Here is a 20556-nt window from a genome sequence, read left to right as displayed (position 1 = left end):
TCTTTTTAATTTATAAGAGACATGTAATGTTTTATACTTCTGGTGAATACAGTCCAAGCAATCTTATTTCCATATATGTATTTTGTATATACAGTTCCCTTTGTTAACACCTTATTTTGAAAACCGGATGTAGTCACACGTGTATACTTCTGCTAACTACACAAAGTCCGACGCTAGCTCTGCCATCAGCTCTGTTCTCTTTAAACATCAGCGGTAACTCCCTTCTACCTCTGCATAGAATCAAATGAATTAAATATATCGATTCTGGCATTATAAAATCTATTTCGAAATCGTAAAAAAAAAAACACCCCTACTAAAATTCTCTAATGTTTTATGTCTTGTGGGTTCACACACGCACATGTTCATTTTACAACTTCAGTGGACCAATCAGAAGATGCTCAACAACAAACAGTCAAAACCTCCCATAAATCTCCTCCTCTCTCTTTAAAATCCAACCTCAGTCAAGTTGATGCAACACTCTTCCTCTGCCACTTATCTCCCGTTTCCACACACGTCATGTTTATTCCCGGCCAAGTTTGATTGAGGTGATTCAGCCAAGCAGATGCCAGACCAGGGGTGTTCTCTCACTCTCTCTCTCTCTCTAGTGGCTGTGACTCAGGAAACGCTCTCATTCCATTACCCAGCATTCCCTCCTCAGCGTCTCAGCCAGACAGAGGTTTACGGGAATACCGCTACAGAATCATCATCACCGGCCCTCCGCTTTATGAATCAATGGAACATGCTGCAAACATTACACTCTACAACACCCTTCCCAGGCAGCACCCTTGCATTTGCCCATAACTCACTGCTGAGCTCATACTAGACGCAAAAGACGTGGGCTGAGGCGCTCATGGGAATGTACTGACTGGTGAGAAAACTTGTGAGAAGAATGTTACTATCACTGTACTACTTCGTTGTACATAAACAGGCCCGCATGTATAGTTCCACATGATTTAGAGGCACAAATGCAGAAACGAGAGGAATGTCTGGTTGTCTGTTAGTCACTTCCTGTTGACAAAATTCTATGTAAAATATCACTGGGTTCAAACTGACAAGTAAAAAATGTACTGTATAACCTCTTCACAATCTGGTAACAAAAAATCTCGGTTAACCTCGGCCGTGAAACTACGTGAACCACAAGTTCAATAAAAGGTCAAATCTCTTTTAGTAGCAGAGACAGTGAAATGTTTCCTCTGAGGATTCATCAGTCTTTCACAACATCTGGGAGGAATAGCTGCTATAACCTTCCCTCGCTTCTACAACCTTTTGGCATGTTGACCGACAGTGATGTTGAGATCCTCAGTTACTCTGTCAGACTTCAACTGTACTTAATAGGTATTTTTATGTGCTCAAGTTGACTTATTCTCTTTTTTCCAGAGAAGAGATCTGGAGGGATTCAGTGTCTTGGTTACAATTCAGCAAGGAAGAAAGGTTTTCGTTAAGATAAGAAAGGAATGATTATATTGTTATAATCCAAATGTTTAGGGGCAAATGTAAATGTTAAAGTGGCACAAAACCGACATTTTTAGATGCTTGTGGATCTGAGGATTTGGATATCAGCCATAATTGAATATAATTAAAAATACAATAATTCCAATTTTTCAGAAATCTTCAAATATCTCCTGTAAAGATGTTGGAGGCAAAAGACCTTTGGTTTCTGCTGGTCTTCTTACCTGTTTCTGGACTTCAGGATTTTTAATTTCACAGACAGATTGGCAAACCAGACTATGACACAGAGTGAATTACTGATTCAATAGTCACACTGTGGGAGAACATCCTTATAATGCTCTTATTTACTCAACAGAGCCTTTATTTAAAAAAGTGACTGATTCAAGATCATAATCACGGTGCCCTTTATTTAAACTGTGGTCAAAATTCACACCTAAATATTTGCACTGCGTCACCTGCTGAATCATTTCCCCCTGCTGATCCATCCATCAATTAGGGATACATTTTCTAAAGATTTAGGATCTAGTACTATTCCTCTGGTCTAGGGCCGCGACTAACGATTATTTTCATTGTTGATTAATGTGTTGATTATTTTCTAGATTTATGGAATAGCTGTTTGGTCTATAAAATGTCAGAAAATGGTAAAAAAATGTTGATGAGTGTCTCCCCAAGCCCAAGATAATGTCCTCAAATATCTTGTTTTGTCCACAACCCAAAAATATTCAGGTTACTGTCATAGAGGAGTAAAGAAACCAGAAAATATTCACATTTAAGAAGCTAGAATCAGAGAATTTTTACTATTTTTTCTTTAAAAATGACTCAAACAGATTAATGGATTATCAAAATAGTTGTTGATTAAGTTAATAGTTGACAACTAATCGATTAATCGCTCCAGCTCTACTCTGGTCTTTCAGCAACAAGTTAACAAAGCACTACTACTATTCAACCACCGCTTAAACTCTTGAATCATTGACACAGACTACTGTCATACCCCTGATTCAGCAACTTAACTGTGACACAAATGACAACTGGCTCACAACTCAAAACCAAAAGAAAATACTGAGATCCAAGATGAATAAATAATATGATCTGTGCCTACATCAAAGCAAAGCTTAAAGCAATTATAAGCCTGAAGTCCACAGTAATTTAAGAAATCCAAAACCCCTTGAAACAGCTGAAGCAAACATTTTCCCAGAATTATAGCCGTGTAAACATTTTATGTGACACAAATCTGAAGATTTACTCAGATGAAGGTCTCTAAACAACGACCCAAAGTAGGCACTGGAACAGATATTTTAAATGTGAACACCAGTTCCTTTGTAGGTTAGGCCGAGCGCCATATTTTTGAGTACTTTGATGATGAATAATAAGTATATTTTTGGAACATTTGCATTATCAATTACTCTTCTATATCAGACTTTTTATGAAGAGATTTTGCTTTGAAAGTAATGGTGAAATCTATCCGACAGGGCGAAAATTAGTGCCAACTGCCCACTCCTCTTTCTACAAAGAATAATAATAAATAAAGCACATAGTTTGATACAATATGTGACTTCACCAAAAGCACTTAATGTGTTTCTCTGTGCGCACACAACCAAAACTATTCACAAGCTACTGGTAAGCTGTCATTAAGCATTTGACACAGTAGAGGCTCAAAGCGAGGCTGTAACGGTCGGTTGTTTCTCATAACAGTCAGATTATCGCCCCGCAGTCTGACGTCTACAGATGCTGCTGGGGAAAACACAGGAAACTAAGTCATTTTGAGGAAATTCAACATTGGTGCCAATGCCACTCCACCACAAAAAAGTGTCTGTGTATACACATGTGTGTGTAGTGTACGTGTTCAGCATATGCTGGCACAGTGTCCGTATGTATTAGCAAAGGATGCTGTGTGCTTGCATACAGGTGTGCAGACTGCATGTATAAAAACAGGTTTATAGAAAACATGTCACGATGATGTGTGTTGGCAAAAGACAACAAGAAATGGCCACAGAAATGTAAAAAGCTCCGACAATGATTAAATCCAAATATCCATTACTCATCTCTTTACAGGCTGAATCAACAGACAGACCTCTGCATTTATCTGAGAGAGGGAGTTTGGGACTCCAGCACACTCCTCTAACTCAAACATTTTCCTCAAATAAGCTCACACACTCGGCAGCTTCGCCCCGGCCAGGAGAAACTTTAGTACGGTATCGAATGATGCTAGAGTACACACACCATTCAAACCTGATATTCTTTTTCAAGAGGGGTCAAGTGTTTTTCTTTGCAGGCTAAATATTTTCTTTGCTGGTGGGCGCTAATATTTATAGCACACTGGATTCGCAGTGTAAGGATGATCAGCTGCTGTTCCACTCATGGAGAGCAATATGCATGGTTTCCAAACCTACGCACCAGGTGGGACACAAGTCACAACTTGATGTAAAGAAAAGTAATGAATAACTGTTCTTGGATTTATGCTGGGGATATTTCTTAAAATGCAATTACACAGCGATGGCAAGGTTGAACAGGTACAGCAAAGGGTTTTGACTAGTGATACCGCATCGAATATCGGGCCGATACCGAGTCAAATAGCTGGATCGGGAATCGGTGACCACGGGGCACCATCTACTCAATTCAATTTTATGTTTATAGACTATATACATTATAAAACACAAATTTAAATTCATGTTTAAGTTTTGACCAATTTGTTGCTGCATTAAAAAGGTTTACATAGGTTTTACCAAGTTGCTGGTGCACAATTTATTATTTTAATAATAAATAACAATTCAGTAATTTTATATCTATGTATTTACTTGTTACATTTTGTTTTAGAAAGTTAAGAAAGCAATGACTAAGTCAAGCCTGATGCTGCATTACACATAAAAGAGTGATCCCAGTCACAGTGAGGCATACAGCTTGTTAATTAAACACTGGTATTGGATCGGTACTCATTATCGGCCCATAGGTATCGGTATCGGGACTGAAAAAGTCAGATCGGTGCATCCCTAGTTTTGACGAAATGTTGAGTTATTCAGGATACCTGGCCCGTAAAAATCAAATCCAAGTTTGTTTAAAGTCTACTGACACAATGGCACTTCAGAACTGTAACTCACTCCTTCATTAACACGCAAGCTTTCTTACTCACTGTCAAATCTTTCATTCACTCTCACTCAATTATACATTTAAACACGCATGGATGCCCACAAACTGACAAAAAATTAACATAAGGTGTAGATTTACATTTTTGGAGTAGTAATGAATGCAAATGTCAGAGTACAACGTGGTACACTGCAGCTTCCCTCCCAGAAAAATCCTACATTGAAAAGCAATGAAACATCAGCCGTGCACTATATTTTATCACTTTTATCACTGAGTAACTGTTCACATTTTGCAATCACAGGGTGCACAGTTAAAGGTCAGAAATCTCCCGTCTGAGGTAAGTTCTTCCTCCAGTGTCTCGCTTCCATCGGGATAAATATTACAGTCCGTGTTTGTTCAAAGATTCCTTTCAGTATAAATCTAAAGCAATGGTTGAGAATGCAGTTTAAACTCCAGCTCTGTCCCCAAATGGGAGTATGTAATACGATCAGCCTGAAATGAGGCATGATACAAAAGACTGATGAGCACTGAGATCACTTTCATACTCCATGCTCACCATAAGAGACTACAAAACAACACAATATGCCTGCAATACAGTGCATATTAATATAGGATAGAGATAGCAGCATTAGGAGTACAAGTTGAACTGATTAAAACTTTTCATTACAGAAATATTACAGTAAAATATAATGTGATAATATATCACTGCCAAATTATTAATTTGTTTTGATGTGTAGTTGAATCATTATGTACTGAAGAAAATAGATGTTTTTATTTTTGTGGCACTCCAAAAGGAAGCTTAAAGCTATTTTAATTCATAAACCCACAAGATATTGAAACTATTAAAATATCACTCAACTGCCTCACAAAGTCAGATATGCGTCTGCTTCAACGTTAATCTGCTCAACATAATCCACAAACGCATAACACATCTTGCGTTCCCACAATTTACGGGAAGCGAGTTCAAAAGCGTCGCAAAGACAATGAGACGATTCATTCTGGTCCGGGATGCTGGGGATGGAGGGCTGAGGGCACAACTGTGCTCCAAGAGAACTCATAAATGCTGAGACACATTCGGCAGACATATGGTTTGTGTTTAGCAAGAAGAAACAATAATCAAATCCGTTGATCCTCTTCTTGCTGCAAGGATGATTGCTAATATAAAAGTCTGTTCCGTCTAATCATAATTTAGGATGGGGCTGTAATTACCTCCGCCCTCTCACAACAACACTCTGTCTAAACAGGATGGAGCAGCCTTCCACACAGACTCAAAGCCCAGTTTCCACTCTGAATGCTATCTGTATGACAGTGCACATTTCATCTATGTAATTGTTTTTAAGTTTTTCACTGATGAGCCAATGTCAAAGTTTATTGACAAACTATTTTTCTATTTTTTTCTTTTGGAAGGCACTAATTAAAATAGGAATTTTGAGCAATTCAAGCATACAGAGTTAATTATCTTTAAGATTAATATTGTTCTAAATTTGAAAAAAAAAATATTATTATTATTTATTCTTTAAAATGCTGCTTTAAACTGTCAAAACTTCAAGTTGCCAAGTTTTCCATATTTAACTAAATGAGCCAACATCATACTAATACTCCCGTGAACTAAACACTGCCATGCCTTGTTAACATCCATAGGAAACGCGCACTTGCTTGGCAGTTAATCCACATACTGCAGGCTACATCACTTCACATGGCCTTTGTGTGCAACAGAGACTTTGATTCTGGTGTTATTTATGAATTGGCGGAGGATCCAAGTAAAGTCTGGGTTTAATTAACAGAGCTAATCCACAACTGCAAACAGGGCTCTCAACACAAATACACAGCTGCCTCAAAGGATGCTCTTGAGGAGCCATATGGAAGCAACATTATTTAGGATGACTTTAAACTGAAATAACCTAGAGACTGCTAATTGGTCACATTTGCAAGACTGACACAGCTGCTGTTTGACTGAATTTGTTATTGTTATCATTATATTCTATCATTATAATTCTGACCAAAATGTTTTCTAAAACGAAAAGCCAAAATCTGAGTCTGGTTCAATTGTAACTGGGGACTCATATCAACTCTTGACAATCAACTACAACTTTTGCACAGTTGTATCTTACCATCTGGTTGGTTTATCTGGGCATATAAACACAACCAACAATCAAGAACAGATCAAGTAAACAATGTCTGCTTGGAATACAAGAAGTAGGCTATTGTTAAATTGTTACATTTGTTTGGAAAATGTAGAGATATAACATGGTGACTGACACATGCAACCTAGAGACTGCTAATTGGTCACATTTGCAAGACTAATACAGCTAGTGTTTGACTGAATTTGTTATTGTTATCATTATAGTTTGTCTGAATGAGAGTAATAATCATTATTACACTAAATGTTCTCCAATTCATCCATCATGTTCAGAAATCACTCAACTTTATAACTTCCAAACACTTCAACAGCACCACTTAAAAGACGTGTGGGCCTTACCTTGCACGGGTGGGAGAGAGAGACACGATCGCGTTGCTTTGGCTGCCAGATGCGCTTTTTCCTCGGACGCGCAGAATCTCTTCGGGCTGGCGGTGCAGTTCATGTGAGTCGGTGCGTCATGGGAGCTCCGGCAAAACTGCGATCCGAAACCACCACCGCTGCTGCCGGCTCGCCGCGTGCAGATGTCCGCCTTGCTGCCGTACACGGAGAGCGACAAGCCGGAGAAGTCTGTGAAAGCTGGGGTCTGACAGTGGCTGACCATCCCGAACAGCGCTGAGGGGTTCTGCATTGATGACTCGGCTTTCCCATGCAGTGTGCAGTGCTGCTCACATTACCTGCAAAAAAAGAAAAATAACTAAATCACTGCATCAACACATTCATTCGAACAGGAAGAATCAACACAATGGACAATAAAACTTCAGGGATTTGGTAACACCTACCTTATCCAATTAGCCAATGAGGAACAGAAAAAGGTGTAATTGTGCACATCAGCATGTTTATCAAACTGAAGTGGAGAGCATCTGCAAGCCTGATCGATAGCATCCTCTCAGTGAGGATCAGTCATCAGCATCCCATGTGTCTCTCCCCCTCTTCCTCTCCTCCTCTTCCTCTCTCTCTCTCTCTCTCTGATTGGCACCAAACAGCTCCACTGCTCTGCAGGACTCTGGAGCACCAATGAAGACTGTGTCCGTGTTTCTGTGGGAGGGTAAGATCTGGATCAGAACAGCTGTTTGCAGTTCTGGAGCTTGGGATGTGATGTTTGCGAGCTACTGTATGATGCGGGTATATGCTGTGATAGCCTACTTGGCATATTTAGACCCAGCTCGATGTAAAACATGTAGAACAGGTCATTCAACAAGGATGTTCTCTAAGCTTTGGTGCAGTGCGTCCGCGGTGCGTTATCACACTGATTAAATCATATCAGATATTGCTCTGCTTCGGTTCAAAACATGTACGATTAAGAGATTAAATCAACCACTGTAACATTTAATGAAATATTGCTCAAATGCAGTGTTTTATGCCGATATAAAGCGCATCACAGTTCTTTCTGGACTTGTATATGGGCTATTGCGAGTTTAAGGCATGCTGTCATTATTCTATTTGATTCCCAGCTTGTTTAAAGGTCCCATATTGTAAAAAGTAAGATTTTAATGTATTTTTTATTATAAAGCAGTGCTTTATAAAAACTGTGAAAGTATCGAAGCGCTCAATATACAGAGAAATACACACAGCCCGTATTAGGAAATTGTGCGTTTGAAACAAGCCGTTAGGATTTCTGTCCATTTGTGATGTCACAAATATACAATATTTAGACCATTACGTGGTTTTAAACGTAAACATTCTAAATGTGACCCAGTTTATTCCTGGTTGCAGTGTATGTGAATGATATCAGCTAACAGGAAGTAAACATAGACCCAAACTGTTGCCAGGCAACGCAATTCTGTTGAAATGCACTAAAACGGAGCATTTCAGACAGAGGGTAAATACAGGTATATTCAAGCAGACAGTATGAGGAAAATAACGTTTTTTTTAACATTACAGCATGTAAACATGTTCTAGTAGAAACACAAAATACAAGTATGAACCTGAAAATGAGCATGATATGGGACCTTTAAGGTGGATCCAAGAGGGGGGGGGGGCTGAGAAAACTGGGATGTAAATTATCATAAAGCAGATCATTTTGACATTAGGTTTATGATTTGATATGTTATCATTCTTCCTCAAAAATGTGAATGCAAATGTGAAGTTTATTAGAATTCACACATTGAGAGGTATTTTGTTCAGCATTTGTTGTTGTGTTTTGTTTGAGCTGCCTTCATTATTTTTTTTTCATTGTTTATTTTTGAGTTATTCTTTTGATTCTGACTGCAAAAAAACTACTGATCAAAACGATCACCTGGATATCTTTGGAATATTGTAGTTAAAATTTGGACTTACTTCAAAATAAAGAATGATCTGCCAAGTATTACCAAAGTTCATAATTACGCGTTAAATTGCTCTTTCCTGCGTTAAACCCAGTGTTCAGAGAGCTGGTGTTCAGCTACAGTACTTATGCTGTTCTGCAGCGCCACTTAGTGGCCTTTCCGTGGAAGGGAACATCCTTACTCAGGTCAGTTAACACTGTCAGTAACAACATATAAAATACAAGATGGGTGGAACAAACTTCCCAGTGAAAGACTAAAAATGTTCAGTTAGAGGTGTGTTCTGTCAGTACAATATGAGGTCTGGGTTGTAAAAACGCACAATTGTAGGACGGGAATAACTCGATCTGGTGCTGCCTTTGCGTGCTGTTGTAAATATGAATCCACGTGGATGAACATGGACGTCCAGAGTTACTTGAGATGTGCCCTTCAGCAAGATAGAGAGAGAGAGAGAGAGAGAGAGAGAGAGAGAGAGAGAGAGAGAGAGAGAGAGAGAGAGAGAGAGAGAGAGAATTATATGTATTTATATATTTTTTTAACTGCAATTTCTACATTTTTCTATTTTTTTATCTTAACTTAACTTAACTTATCTGTATATATAAGAGCAAAATCACATTTTTCTCTGTTTGTATTTTTACATTAAACTTTCCCTATTTTCATATATTCTAACTAGTTGCAACGTTACACAGCTCTGTATACACATTTCTTAGTATCTTTACTTATTCTATGTACATTTTTGTTTTTATTTCAAACTTGCTTTGGCAATGTAAACATATGTTTCCCATGCCAATAAAGCCATTTTAGTGGTTAGTATGTGTAATTGCTGGCATTTTATGCAAGAAGCCTACCTGTTCCTTCGCTGTAACTTTGTCATGCTGTTTTATTATCAGTAAAGAAGTTTAGAAACCATATGCAACATATCTCATTAATTTTAATCGTTTTCATTCTGCTGTATGATAATTCGGACCAAAATGTTTTCTAAAACCAAAAGCCCAAATCTGAGTCTGGTTAAATTGGAACTGGGGACTCATATCAACTCTTGACATCAACTACAACTTTTGCACTCTTGTATCTTAGCATCTGGTTGGTTTATCTGGGCATATAAACACAGCCACCAATCAAGAACAGATCAAGTAAACAATGTCTGCTTGGAAGACAAGAAGTAGGCTATTGTTAAATTGTTATTGTTTAGAAAATTTTGAGATATAACATGGTGACTGACACATACAGGCCTGTAGTTTTAGTAAGTAAAGTATAGCCTTTTCCACAAGCCTAACACACACACACCATTACATGCAATAGTATTCTGTTAGGGTAATTTTACATATTTTGTCTATTTTTAACAAAGAGACAAAAAGTAATGTATAGAATCCACATCTTTAACTTTCAAATCATTAAATAGCTTGTGACCGATGTGAGTTTTCAGTTCTTTTAAAATGTCCTGCATGTAACTTGAGCTGTTTGGATGTGTTTCTTCTCTACTTGTCACCTATCTAGTAGGAAGTAACTCGGACAATTTAAGGAATATGGGCAAATTGGGGGCCCTGGGTAAAAATGAGTCTTGGACCCCTATTGATTCTCCTAGTTCCTCCGAATTAGAGTGCACAAATACCAATCAAGTACATTGCACACATTTTAATACACATAATGGTGATAATATGAATCAATGGTGGTCTGGGGCCAAGAAGGGAGGAGAGCCAAGGAGAAAGGGATACAGGACAAATAATTTTGAACAGCTGTTATAGTCTGTGTCCATTACAGATTAAGCGGCTTTGTGATAAACCGTTGGGAAAATGTTTGCCAAATTCACTCCTTTACTTTATTTCTGAACATACACGATAAATGTGGGAACTGCGTGAGTTTCAAGGTCTCACAGTGGTTTTCAAAGTGGGGTCCCAGCAAAAAGGGAATCATTTATTTTCACTATAAATCCATCTAAGTACCACAATGACAGGATGTATGACTATTGTGGTCATGGGTTTCATACACTTTCTGTAATAAAACTAGAAAAAAATATTATTATATATATTATTAGATGGGGGACCCTGGAACAAAATCTTATCAAATGGGGTCTAATTTGTGTCAGTTTAGGGGTCATTGACATGAAAAAGATTGGGAACCACCGGTCTAGATGGCCTGATCATCACTGGCTTTTATCAACATTACCTGAATATAAAAATGATTTAGCAAGCAGGACACATCCATCCCTGGGGATGACCATGGTGAAGCAGGAGTGCCAGACCTAAATCAGAAAATGTTTTGACATTTCTACATTAAAATAGCCTCAACTATTCACAGTAATGGGATACAAGTGCCATATTGTTGTTTCATTAGAAAGTGCAGTAACGTTGACCTAATGCAGGGGTCAGCAACCTTAACTATCAAAAGAGCCATTTTTGGCAAAAAAAACAAAAAAACAATCTGTCTGGAGCCACAAAACATGGGAGCATTGTGATGAAGATATAACAGTTTAGAGTCTAAGTATATAGTATGTAAGTCTAATGCAGTGAGGGCTAAAGAGCAAATGTACGACGGAGTATTAGGGCCACATTGAGGGAAAAAACATCTGAGATTTCCAGAACAAAGTCATAACTTTACGAGAAAAAAAAGTCGTAATATTACCAGAATAAAGTCATAACTTTAAGAGAAAAAAGTCATAATGTTACACGAATAAAGTCATAACTTTAAGAGAAAAAAGTCGTAATATTACGAGAATAAAGTCATAACTTTAAGAGAAAAAAAGTCATAATGTTACCAGAATAAATTCATATCTTTACGAGAAAAAAAGTTTTAATATTACGAGAATAAAGTCATAACTTTACGAGAAAAAAGTCGTAATATTACGAGAATAAAGTCATAACTTTACAAGAAAAAAAGTCGTAATATTACGAGAATAAAGTCATAACTTTAAGAGAAAAAAAGTCATAATGTTACCAGAATAAATTCATATCTTTACGAGAAAAAAAGTTTTAATATTACGAGAATAAAGTCATAACTTTACGAGAATAATGTCATAATATTACAAGAATAAAGTCATAACTTTACGAGAAAAAAGTCGTAATATTACGAGAATAAAGTCATAACTTTACAAGAAAAAGTCGTAATATTACGAGAATAAAGTCATAACTTTAAGAGAAAAAAAGTCATAATGTTACCAGAATAAATTCATATCTTTACGAGAATTTTTTTTTTAATATTACGAGAATAAAGTCATAACTTTACAAGAAAAAAAGTCGTAATATTACGAGAATAAAGTCATAACTTTAAGAGAAAAAAAGTCATAATGTTACCAGAATAAATTCATATCTTTACGAGAAAAAAAGTTTTAATATTACGAGAATAAAGTCATAACTTTACGAGAATAATGTCATATTACAAGAATAAATTCATAACTTTACGAGAAAAAAGTCGTAATATTACGAGAATAAAGTTATAACTTTACGAGAAAAAAAGAAAATAAAACGTAAAATTACTACTTTATATTATTATGACTTTATTCTCATAAAATTACGACTTTATTCTCGTAGAATTACGACTTTTTTCCTCGTTAACCTATGACTTTATTCTCATAATATTATGACATTATTCTCAAAATCTCAGATTTTTTTTTCCCTCAATGTGGCCCTAATACTCCATCGTACTGTCGTACCATAGACCTACAACAACGATAAATAAATATGAAAATGTTATTAATAAATAAACAGTTATTCACTCTCATTTTTATAAATCCACGGAGAGACACTGGAGAGGAGCTAAAGAGCCGCATGTGGCTCCAGAGCTGCAGGTTGCTAAGAGACCCCTGATCTAATGCACTAGAAAGCAGCAGCAAAGTGGATTTAGCAGAGGACTGAGGAAACATTTGACCTAACTAACGGTAGCTTGCTAGCCAAACATCTCAGGTGGTGGTAGACCATAACATTGAACTTAAATTACACTTACATTGTTCATGTGGTGAGAAAGAGGACTGATTTGTATGCCCAGGTCGTTCAGTGTCTGCTGAATGTGTATTTAAATTACGTAGCAAAGCAGGTGTCAAGCTAAACGTTAGTTTGATAGCTAGCGCCACTGTGGGGGGGATTGATGCTAACTAGAGACTCCCTCACACTGCTAGCTCCGGTGTTGGGTAGCTAAGATTAGCATAACTAAGCTAGCTCATTGTTCATCATGAAGTTGTTTCGTAATGTGTCTCCGCTAGTATACATCTCTTGTAACCTCGAGTTGTTACAGCAATTAACTAGTATTTTGGCTAGATAATAGACATGTGTGTGGTGCGGCTCTTCCCTCAATCAACGGAGAGAGATGGAGATCAAAGAAGCTGATGACCTGTGAATTAGACATATTGGATACAAATGTTGGTTTCGTTTCGGACGCACTAAGCAAGTAGTTTACGTCATCACTTCCTGAGAGCCGTGTAACCGTGGTAACCCGTGCCAACCTCATGTGACCAAAACAACGGTTTGTGAGAATCAAAGTCTGAATTAATTAAAAAGATATATAATACGCCTAGCAAAGTGAAATCTTTATACTTACAGTTAATTAATTTAGGTTTAATTGAATTTAATTGAATTTAATTAAAAATTTAAGTTGTATTCATGTTACAGAGCTGTCTGCTCACCTTATGGATGTATTAAAAGGTGAGCAGTAGTTTACGTCGTCACTTCCTGAGAGCCGTGTAACCATGGTAACCCGTGCCGAAACTCATGTGACCAAAAACGACGGTTTGTGAGAATCAAAGTCTGAATTATTTTTTTTTAAATAGCAATATTACGCCTAGCAAGGTGAAAATCATATATTTACAGTTAAGGAATTTAAGTTGAATTTAATTTAATTTAATCTAATTTAATTTAATTTAAGTCATATTCATGTTTTTTTTTTTAAATGACAGTATTCATAATAACAGTAAAAACATTTATATACAGAAGAAGCATAGCGAAAATATAAACAAAGAGCTGTGCCAAACATAAAAGGACAAAAGAAATGAAACAAAACCGACAAAAAAAAAAAAATTTAATTAAATAAATAAAATTAAAAAAACGAGAGTTTGACAATAATTTCACTTTAAAACTTTAAAGATATTGCATACATTCATTGTTTTCATTGCTTTTTTTGTTTTGTGAGGAAGACATTTTTGACAGATATAATTCCATTTCTTTCATAAATACAAAGAAATTAGGCTTTTTTTTTGGTAAATTTACACTTGTGAATGTGGAACTTCGCGAGAATTAAAATTAATAAGAAAAAATGCATTTCTGTCTTTGTCACTGTAATCATCAGATGTAATAAAAAAATATAAACAGAAGTGTTACACTAGAAGTATAAAATATAAAAAAAAATAGATATCCTGCAGCTTCTATGGCTACATCGTTTCCAACATTACTGGGAGGTCCGGTAAAAATAGGAACATTAATTTAAGGATCAGAAATGATCCGTCGTGCTTCAGTTTTCTCCACTAAAATACTTGAGTTGTAGAAAGTACGAGCTCTGGGAGCAGCCTTTGAATGCAGCTGTTGTCTAACGTGAGTCTAGTGGGCGGTAACTGACATGTTCAACAATCAGATGTCAGTTCTGCAAGAGGCGCTCAGGATAACGGGAGTTCACCACTAAGGAGCAAGCATGTCTTTGCACAGATTCATGGTCTATATGTCGACAGCATGTTTGTTTTGTTTAATGATAACAGTCAATTTCATGCTCTTGATTTTGCATTACATTTCACCCAGTCTCGCCAGGAAGCTCATCCTGAAATTGGGTGAAAGTAGCACCATGACTCAGAATCCTAACTTTAAGTATGAAGACTGGGGTCTTACGTTTGGCTCTATGAAATTCATCAGAGCAGCTTCGCACCACTTGTGGTTGTCGCTCGGACAAGATGCGTTTATGGGAGGAGAAGCTCCGGACACACCTGTGGTCACCATGGAGGGCAAGAACACAAGTATCTACAAGTACTTGAAAGGTGAGTGATGATATTCAAGTTTTTTCTGGGTGGCATCTCTCTATTTCTCTTTTGCATCCTGAATCTAGAGCTGTATTTTTCATGTCTGCAGACAACAGACCGCTGGTGTTGAGTTTTGGAAGTTGCACCTGACCCCCGTTTATGTACAAACTTGAGGAGTTCAAGCAACTCGTCAAGGACTTCAGTGATGTAGCTGACTTTCTGGTGATCTACATCGCTGAGGCACATTCAAAAGGTGAGTGAAAGTAGGCAAAATGCCAGGTAAAGTCACATTTATTGTAGGAGGAGAAACTATGCATCTAAAAATCTGCAAGGGGAAGTCAAGCAAACTTTTATTATTAACAATTCCTGAAAGACTGTGCTTATTTGGACAAAAATAAACTCTTAAAAGCTTTGAAGATAAGATATTCCTTTATTAGTCCCTCAGTGGGGACATTTGCAGTGTACAGCAGCAAAGGGCATAGTGCAAAAAACAAGATGCAGCAGCTAACACAGTAAAAAAAAGAGCTGATTAAAAGTGTAACAAAATATGAACCAGATGGATGTGTGCCTTGCAAATACTTGATTTTCCTTACCCTTGAAAGTACAGAATAATCCATATTTCTATATTTATAATAAGTGGATGTGTGTCTTGCAAATACTTGTTTTTCCTTACCCTTTAAAGTACAGAATAATCTATATTTATAATAACCTTCACCACTTAACATCTTTATGAAATAATCCCTGCAGTGGAGGATTTTTAAATGCAGCATTTAAGATTGTAATTTTTGCATGATTACATTGCTTAATTTGATCCTTTCATGTCAATCTTTTCATTTCTGTCATATTTTACATTTTACCAAAACAGTCCTATGTTGAGTCTTTCAGGTCATTTCAGTTCACTATGGAAAAGTCCCTTTAAGTCCGTGAGATGTAGATCATGCAGTAATGCTACCATATTCTGGGCTGAATTCATCTCAATAACATTGCTTCAACTCTAGATGCTGTCATGCACTTATGTAACATCCATAAAACCACATTTATTATGTGTTCCATAGCTGTGATGTTCTGCTGCGTTCAGTGTCCAGTTCCAATGAAATCACATTCTTTATCTCTTGTGTCAGACGGTTGGGCCTTTGCCAACAACTTTGACATAAACCAGCACCAGAGCCTGGAGGACAGGCTGTCCGCAGCACAGATCGTGGTTCAGAAGGAGCCCCTGTGTCCGGTGGTCGTGGATGAAATGAACGATCTCTCCACCATAAAGTACGGTGCCGTGCCTGAGAGGCTCTATGTGCTGCAGGCTGGGAAAGTTGTCTACAAGGTGAGATCTGTGCACCACTGACACTAAAGACAAATTCCTTTACTTTTATTTTATGTGGTTGCGATTGAAGAATTTTCCATGAAAGTTCCATTCGTGCAACGAATCGCGTGATTAAAAGTAAAACCACCGTGTTTGTGTGGGTGTAAAGGTCCCGACGCTATCTGTAATCACGCTATCGCATGAGGTGGAGCAGGGGAAGAAAACAGACACAACACCCGCAGTCTTGGCGTGGAGCCAGGCTCATGTTAGCCATGCCAGAATCATACATTATTAAAAGTCACGGACATGTCTCTGATGTCTCATGTTCTTTCTAATTCTATTGAAAGTGGGATCTAAATGAAAATGTTATTTCCTTACGCGTCATTAACATTCCTCCCTGTGTTTTTCTCTCCAGGGTAGCGTGGGGCCTTGGGGCTACAGTCCAATGGAGGTGCGTTCGTTCCTGGAGAAGATGAACTAAGAAGGTTGTTTCAAGTCATGTCTTGTATTCGCCGTATGACCAGTCTTATATTTAGGGGTGTTCAGCAGGGGATGTGGGTGTCAACATCATAATCAATTACTGATATAACACAATACCATTTTTTTTTTAATCAAGACTCAAATCAATTCACTACCACACGTACATATAGTCCTGTAACTGCTCTCTGGCATCTCTTACAACCATTGCATAACTAGAAATATTATAACCTTTCCAAACTTGCGCCAATATTGCTTCCAGACTCTCTTTTACGTCGGAAAACAAACCTCTACTATCAATCTCTGAGATTGAACTCGCCTCTCGGTGTTTCTTAGTGACGGCTGCAGATAAAACCTTGTTGGCCTCTGTAGCCTGATGAAGTGAAACACAGAGACACAGTCCAGTCAAGAGTTTGTTAACTTTAAAAGATCTTACGATTTGAGTCAATAAAAGCACTTGTTTTATCTCTTGCAGGATCAGTTATCATTAAATCAGCATTGTAAACTGTATTAATCACTAAGGGTTTCTGTTGTCGGTAAATGCTCTGAGGTAATTTCACAGGAGAATGCCTTTATATGATGATTACAGTGCAAACCTCTGGTAACTGCAATCTGATGAAAGATGAGTCAAAAGGCCTTCTCTGGATTACATAGGAGCATTTCTGATTCAACGTATAATAAGCATCTTGTTAAACAGTCTACATCTCCTTTGAATGTTCTTATATCGCATTCAAATCTTGTATGTTTGCATTATAGTATAATAAAGAATAACCTGAGAAGACTCCTGCATCCAGTTCTCATTGTATATGCGACATATTCTGTTTGGTAACCAGTGTCATGATGAAACAAACAGTTTCCATACCCGTTCTTCCACACCCGTTCTTCCACTGCAAGCCAACATAGCTGGATGGAAATGAGCTAGAAGTAAATCACATTTTGTTCAGTTTTCACTCAAAACACATGGATGATCCGAGTTATTGCTCTCACAGTGAATTATTAAAATGAAAAGCAGCAGAATTGTGGGTAAGCCATTGTTTGAAACACATCTGTAGTTGCATCGTTGCTTCTCGAGTCGCTGTGACTCATCCTCTCCGTCTTTAAGACAAACACAAGATAGGCTGCAAAGCTCCAGAGGTTTGTTGTTTTTTTATTTTTACATCATGTTTCTGTGGAGAAAATGGCCGCGGGGCTTTAATGTTGACGCACACAGCAGTGTGACACCACATGACAAGCTGGCTGTTGTTTGCTGTCTGGTCTGGAAGTGATAAATGGTAAACGTACCGTACTATATGACGGTCATGCCAAGTTCAACAAGTGCACTCGCATACGTGTGAGTTGTGATGTCTGGCATTCAGGTCCGGATGTGAGTTAATACCTAACTGTCTAATCTCTGCACATCCATCGATTTAGGCTTTCAGCGTGTCTATAATGACATAACATGCCAGTCTCACTGCGAAACTAACGGCTTCCTTCTATAGTGTTATATAACATTTTAATCAAATGCGCATGTACTCCTTTTCAAGCTCTTAAGTTTTTATGGTGAAAGAGCAACTATTTTGATAACAGGAAATACTGAAGATGCAACTGTTTAACAGCATTTTAATAATTAGTTTAATTGGCTTTCCTCTTTTGTTTTTATTATAGCTTTTGCCTCCTGTTCTCCACATGACACTAAATTAATAACCCGCTCATATATTTGGTTACATTTTAATATGTTCTCCTGGAACATTTTTCATAATAACACGCAATAAAAGAGCAGCATCAGTTGTAATGTGGGCCTCGACTTGTCTGATTAGTGTAAAAGTGACTGTAAAAGTAAACCCTGATGAATAATATCTTAATATATAAAGCACAAAAGGACCCTGTGGCACAAATAAAAATAAGACAAATAAACTCCAGGATCATATCTCAGGGTTACAAGTCTACTGGTAGGATATGGTGGTGAACAAAGCAGTTTTGTGGCGCTGCAGCTTTCACAACCTAAACTGTGTGGCTCTAAAGTTGGAGAGCAGGTTTGGCTGCTGCCCAGCCAGGCCACATCCTGTGGAGAGCAGCTCAGCCTTGCTTCCTATTGTTAGACAGGAACCCGAACGCCGCCCCACCATGGACTGTCGTTAAGATTCACATGCGAACCTTTAAGTAAAACCAACGCCAGCTTGAACAGTGTGTTCAGTTCAGCTTTAAGGAAGTGGGAATGTTGTGTTTTGGCCAGAGGTCTCTGCAAAGCAGGATGGTCCTCTGAAGCCCAGCAGAGGGCAATGTGAAGCCATGTTTACTGCAACAGGAGAGAAACAGACATGAAAAACATTAGGCTGTTTTTCTTTTTGGCTCCCAAACATTAAAGTGACCAAACTGGTGGAATCTGAATCCATTTCGAAATCAGTTAGCCTACAAAAAAAACATCCTTTAATGTAATAACTTTACAAGCCTTGACAGTTGCTTTACCATCTTATCCTTATTTACTATCTTAACTGCTGATTGAGATGTCATTATCTTGACTGAGCAATTTTTACAAAGAGGCAACAGATGCATCATTTAACATTAGTGAAGGAGCTTTCATAGTACAATGAAGCTTGTTGAAGGGGTTTACAGATGCCAAGTGATGCATGAAGGGCTTATTTTTTTTACCTTTAAGACTGGTTGTCCTGTTAAGATTAATAATCTAGACATGACCAACGATAGCACAAAGAGAATAACAAGTTCCAAGGAACACACAAATATTAACAACATGGAGTTTTCTTCTTGGCATTGGGAACACATGCTGTATATTGTGTCAGGGTTCATCTACATGCAGTCCCCGACCTTTCAGCTGTATCCCACGGCCTTCTCCAGCAGGTGGAGATGAATAGATCTGGATTAAACAAAACACAGACAGCTCCTAAATGAATCCCCCTAAAGATCCTCTGTAATTATTCAGTCACACCATGAGATGGAGCTTAGTTGGACTGGGTAGTAACACACAGCTTGGCAACCCACCCCAGTAATGGCAAGGTGGTAGAGGGTTGTTGGGTGACTCACCACTCACAGGTGTACATTTATAAAAGTATGAACTCTCATAATAGTAAATCTCTCCTTTTAGGTGGTGAATAGCATTTGTCATGTTTTTTTGTTTTTTTTTATAGCTGTCACTTGTATTTTGAGATATATATTCTTAATTTCTACACTAACCTTGACAAATTTAGATTGAAACCCTTTCCTCAGTGAGAGACAGCCAGGGGTGAGAGCAGCAAGGTGAGTATGGTCGATTGCATTTAGCATGGAGGTCAGATTCTGAAAACTTTAAGCCCGACACCAGAAAAAGGATGACAGGAAGTTAAAAGGCCACTTTACACAGAAAACTCTATGTCTCTGTCATGTACCTTGAAGGACTTAGTCCAACCCCAGTCTCACAGTCTTGGATGCAATGCATGCAATGCATGCATCAAACATTATCCTATATACATTGTGTGACTGTCATTCAGGCCATATGTGCACCCGATTTGACTTATCAGGCCATTAAATAGGCGTTATCAGTCGCTATAAGCACCATAGATGTGGGTCATTAGGGGCCCACTACGCCTACTATGTTGTAAAAGTGAAAATGAAAGTTAAAAGCAACATGTTCTAACATCTTGTAAAACTGAATGAAACATTACATTTTGAACACAACCAAAAAAATTCATTTTAAGCAAAAAAACAATTAAGTTTAGGGAAAAACATTGTGTTTGGGGTCACACTGTCTATACTACAGCACCTGAATTCTGCTCCTGTCATGATTACTACGGTCGCTAGAGGTCGCTGTTGTGTTCTTTTATACCTTCTTTTGGTGCTCTACTATGTGAATTGATGATAAAAACCAACTAATGGGTGTAGTAGGCACCTATTGACCCACATTTATGGTGCTTATAGCGACTGATAACGCCTATTTAATAGCCTG

The 20556-nt window shown here is 37.7% G+C and overlaps 2 protein-coding genes across 7 annotated transcripts in view; one reads left to right on the top strand and one right to left on the bottom strand.

Moving 5' to 3' along the window:
• The window catches only part of glis1b (GLIS family zinc finger 1b), an 86060-nt gene extending 72771 nt beyond the window's left edge, over positions 1–13289 (bottom strand). The window contains exons 1-5 of one of the 6 annotated variants that reach the window (XM_074635607.1): positions 12871–13289; positions 11098–11173; positions 9254–9358; positions 7450–7705; positions 7010–7344 (exon numbers count right to left, since the gene is read on the bottom strand). In XM_074635607.1, coding sequence (XP_074491708.1) covers positions 7010–7298 — 289 coding nt within the window. In that variant the 5' untranslated portion in view covers positions 7299–7344; positions 7450–7705; positions 9254–9358; positions 11098–11173; positions 12871–13289. Of the gene's footprint in view, positions 1–7009; positions 7345–7449; positions 7706–9253; positions 9359–11097; positions 11174–12870 lie in introns of those variants that run through there. The other 5 variants (XM_074635603.1, XM_074635606.1, XM_074635604.1 and 2 more) reach the window with 5 other exon arrangements.
• A 1189-nt stretch (positions 13290–14478) lies between these two features.
• Positions 14479–17421, top strand: dio1 (iodothyronine deiodinase 1). The gene is made up of 4 exons (XM_074635602.1): positions 14479–14881; positions 14973–15116; positions 15985–16184; positions 16579–17421. The coding sequence occupies exons 1-4, from the start codon at positions 14545–14547 to the stop codon at positions 16642–16644; spliced, it is 747 nt and encodes a 248-aa protein (XP_074491703.1). The 5' UTR covers positions 14479–14544; the 3' UTR covers positions 16645–17421.
• The last annotated feature ends 3135 nt before the right edge of the window (positions 17422–20556 follow it).

The sequence above is a fragment of the Sebastes fasciatus genome, chromosome 5 (genome assembly GCF_043250625.1).
Source record: "Sebastes fasciatus isolate fSebFas1 chromosome 5, fSebFas1.pri, whole genome shotgun sequence".
Taxonomy (NCBI): domain Eukaryota; kingdom Metazoa; phylum Chordata; class Actinopteri; order Perciformes; family Sebastidae; genus Sebastes; species Sebastes fasciatus.
Note: the sequence above shows the minus strand (reverse complement) of the source record. Positions and strands in the feature narration are given on the sequence as shown.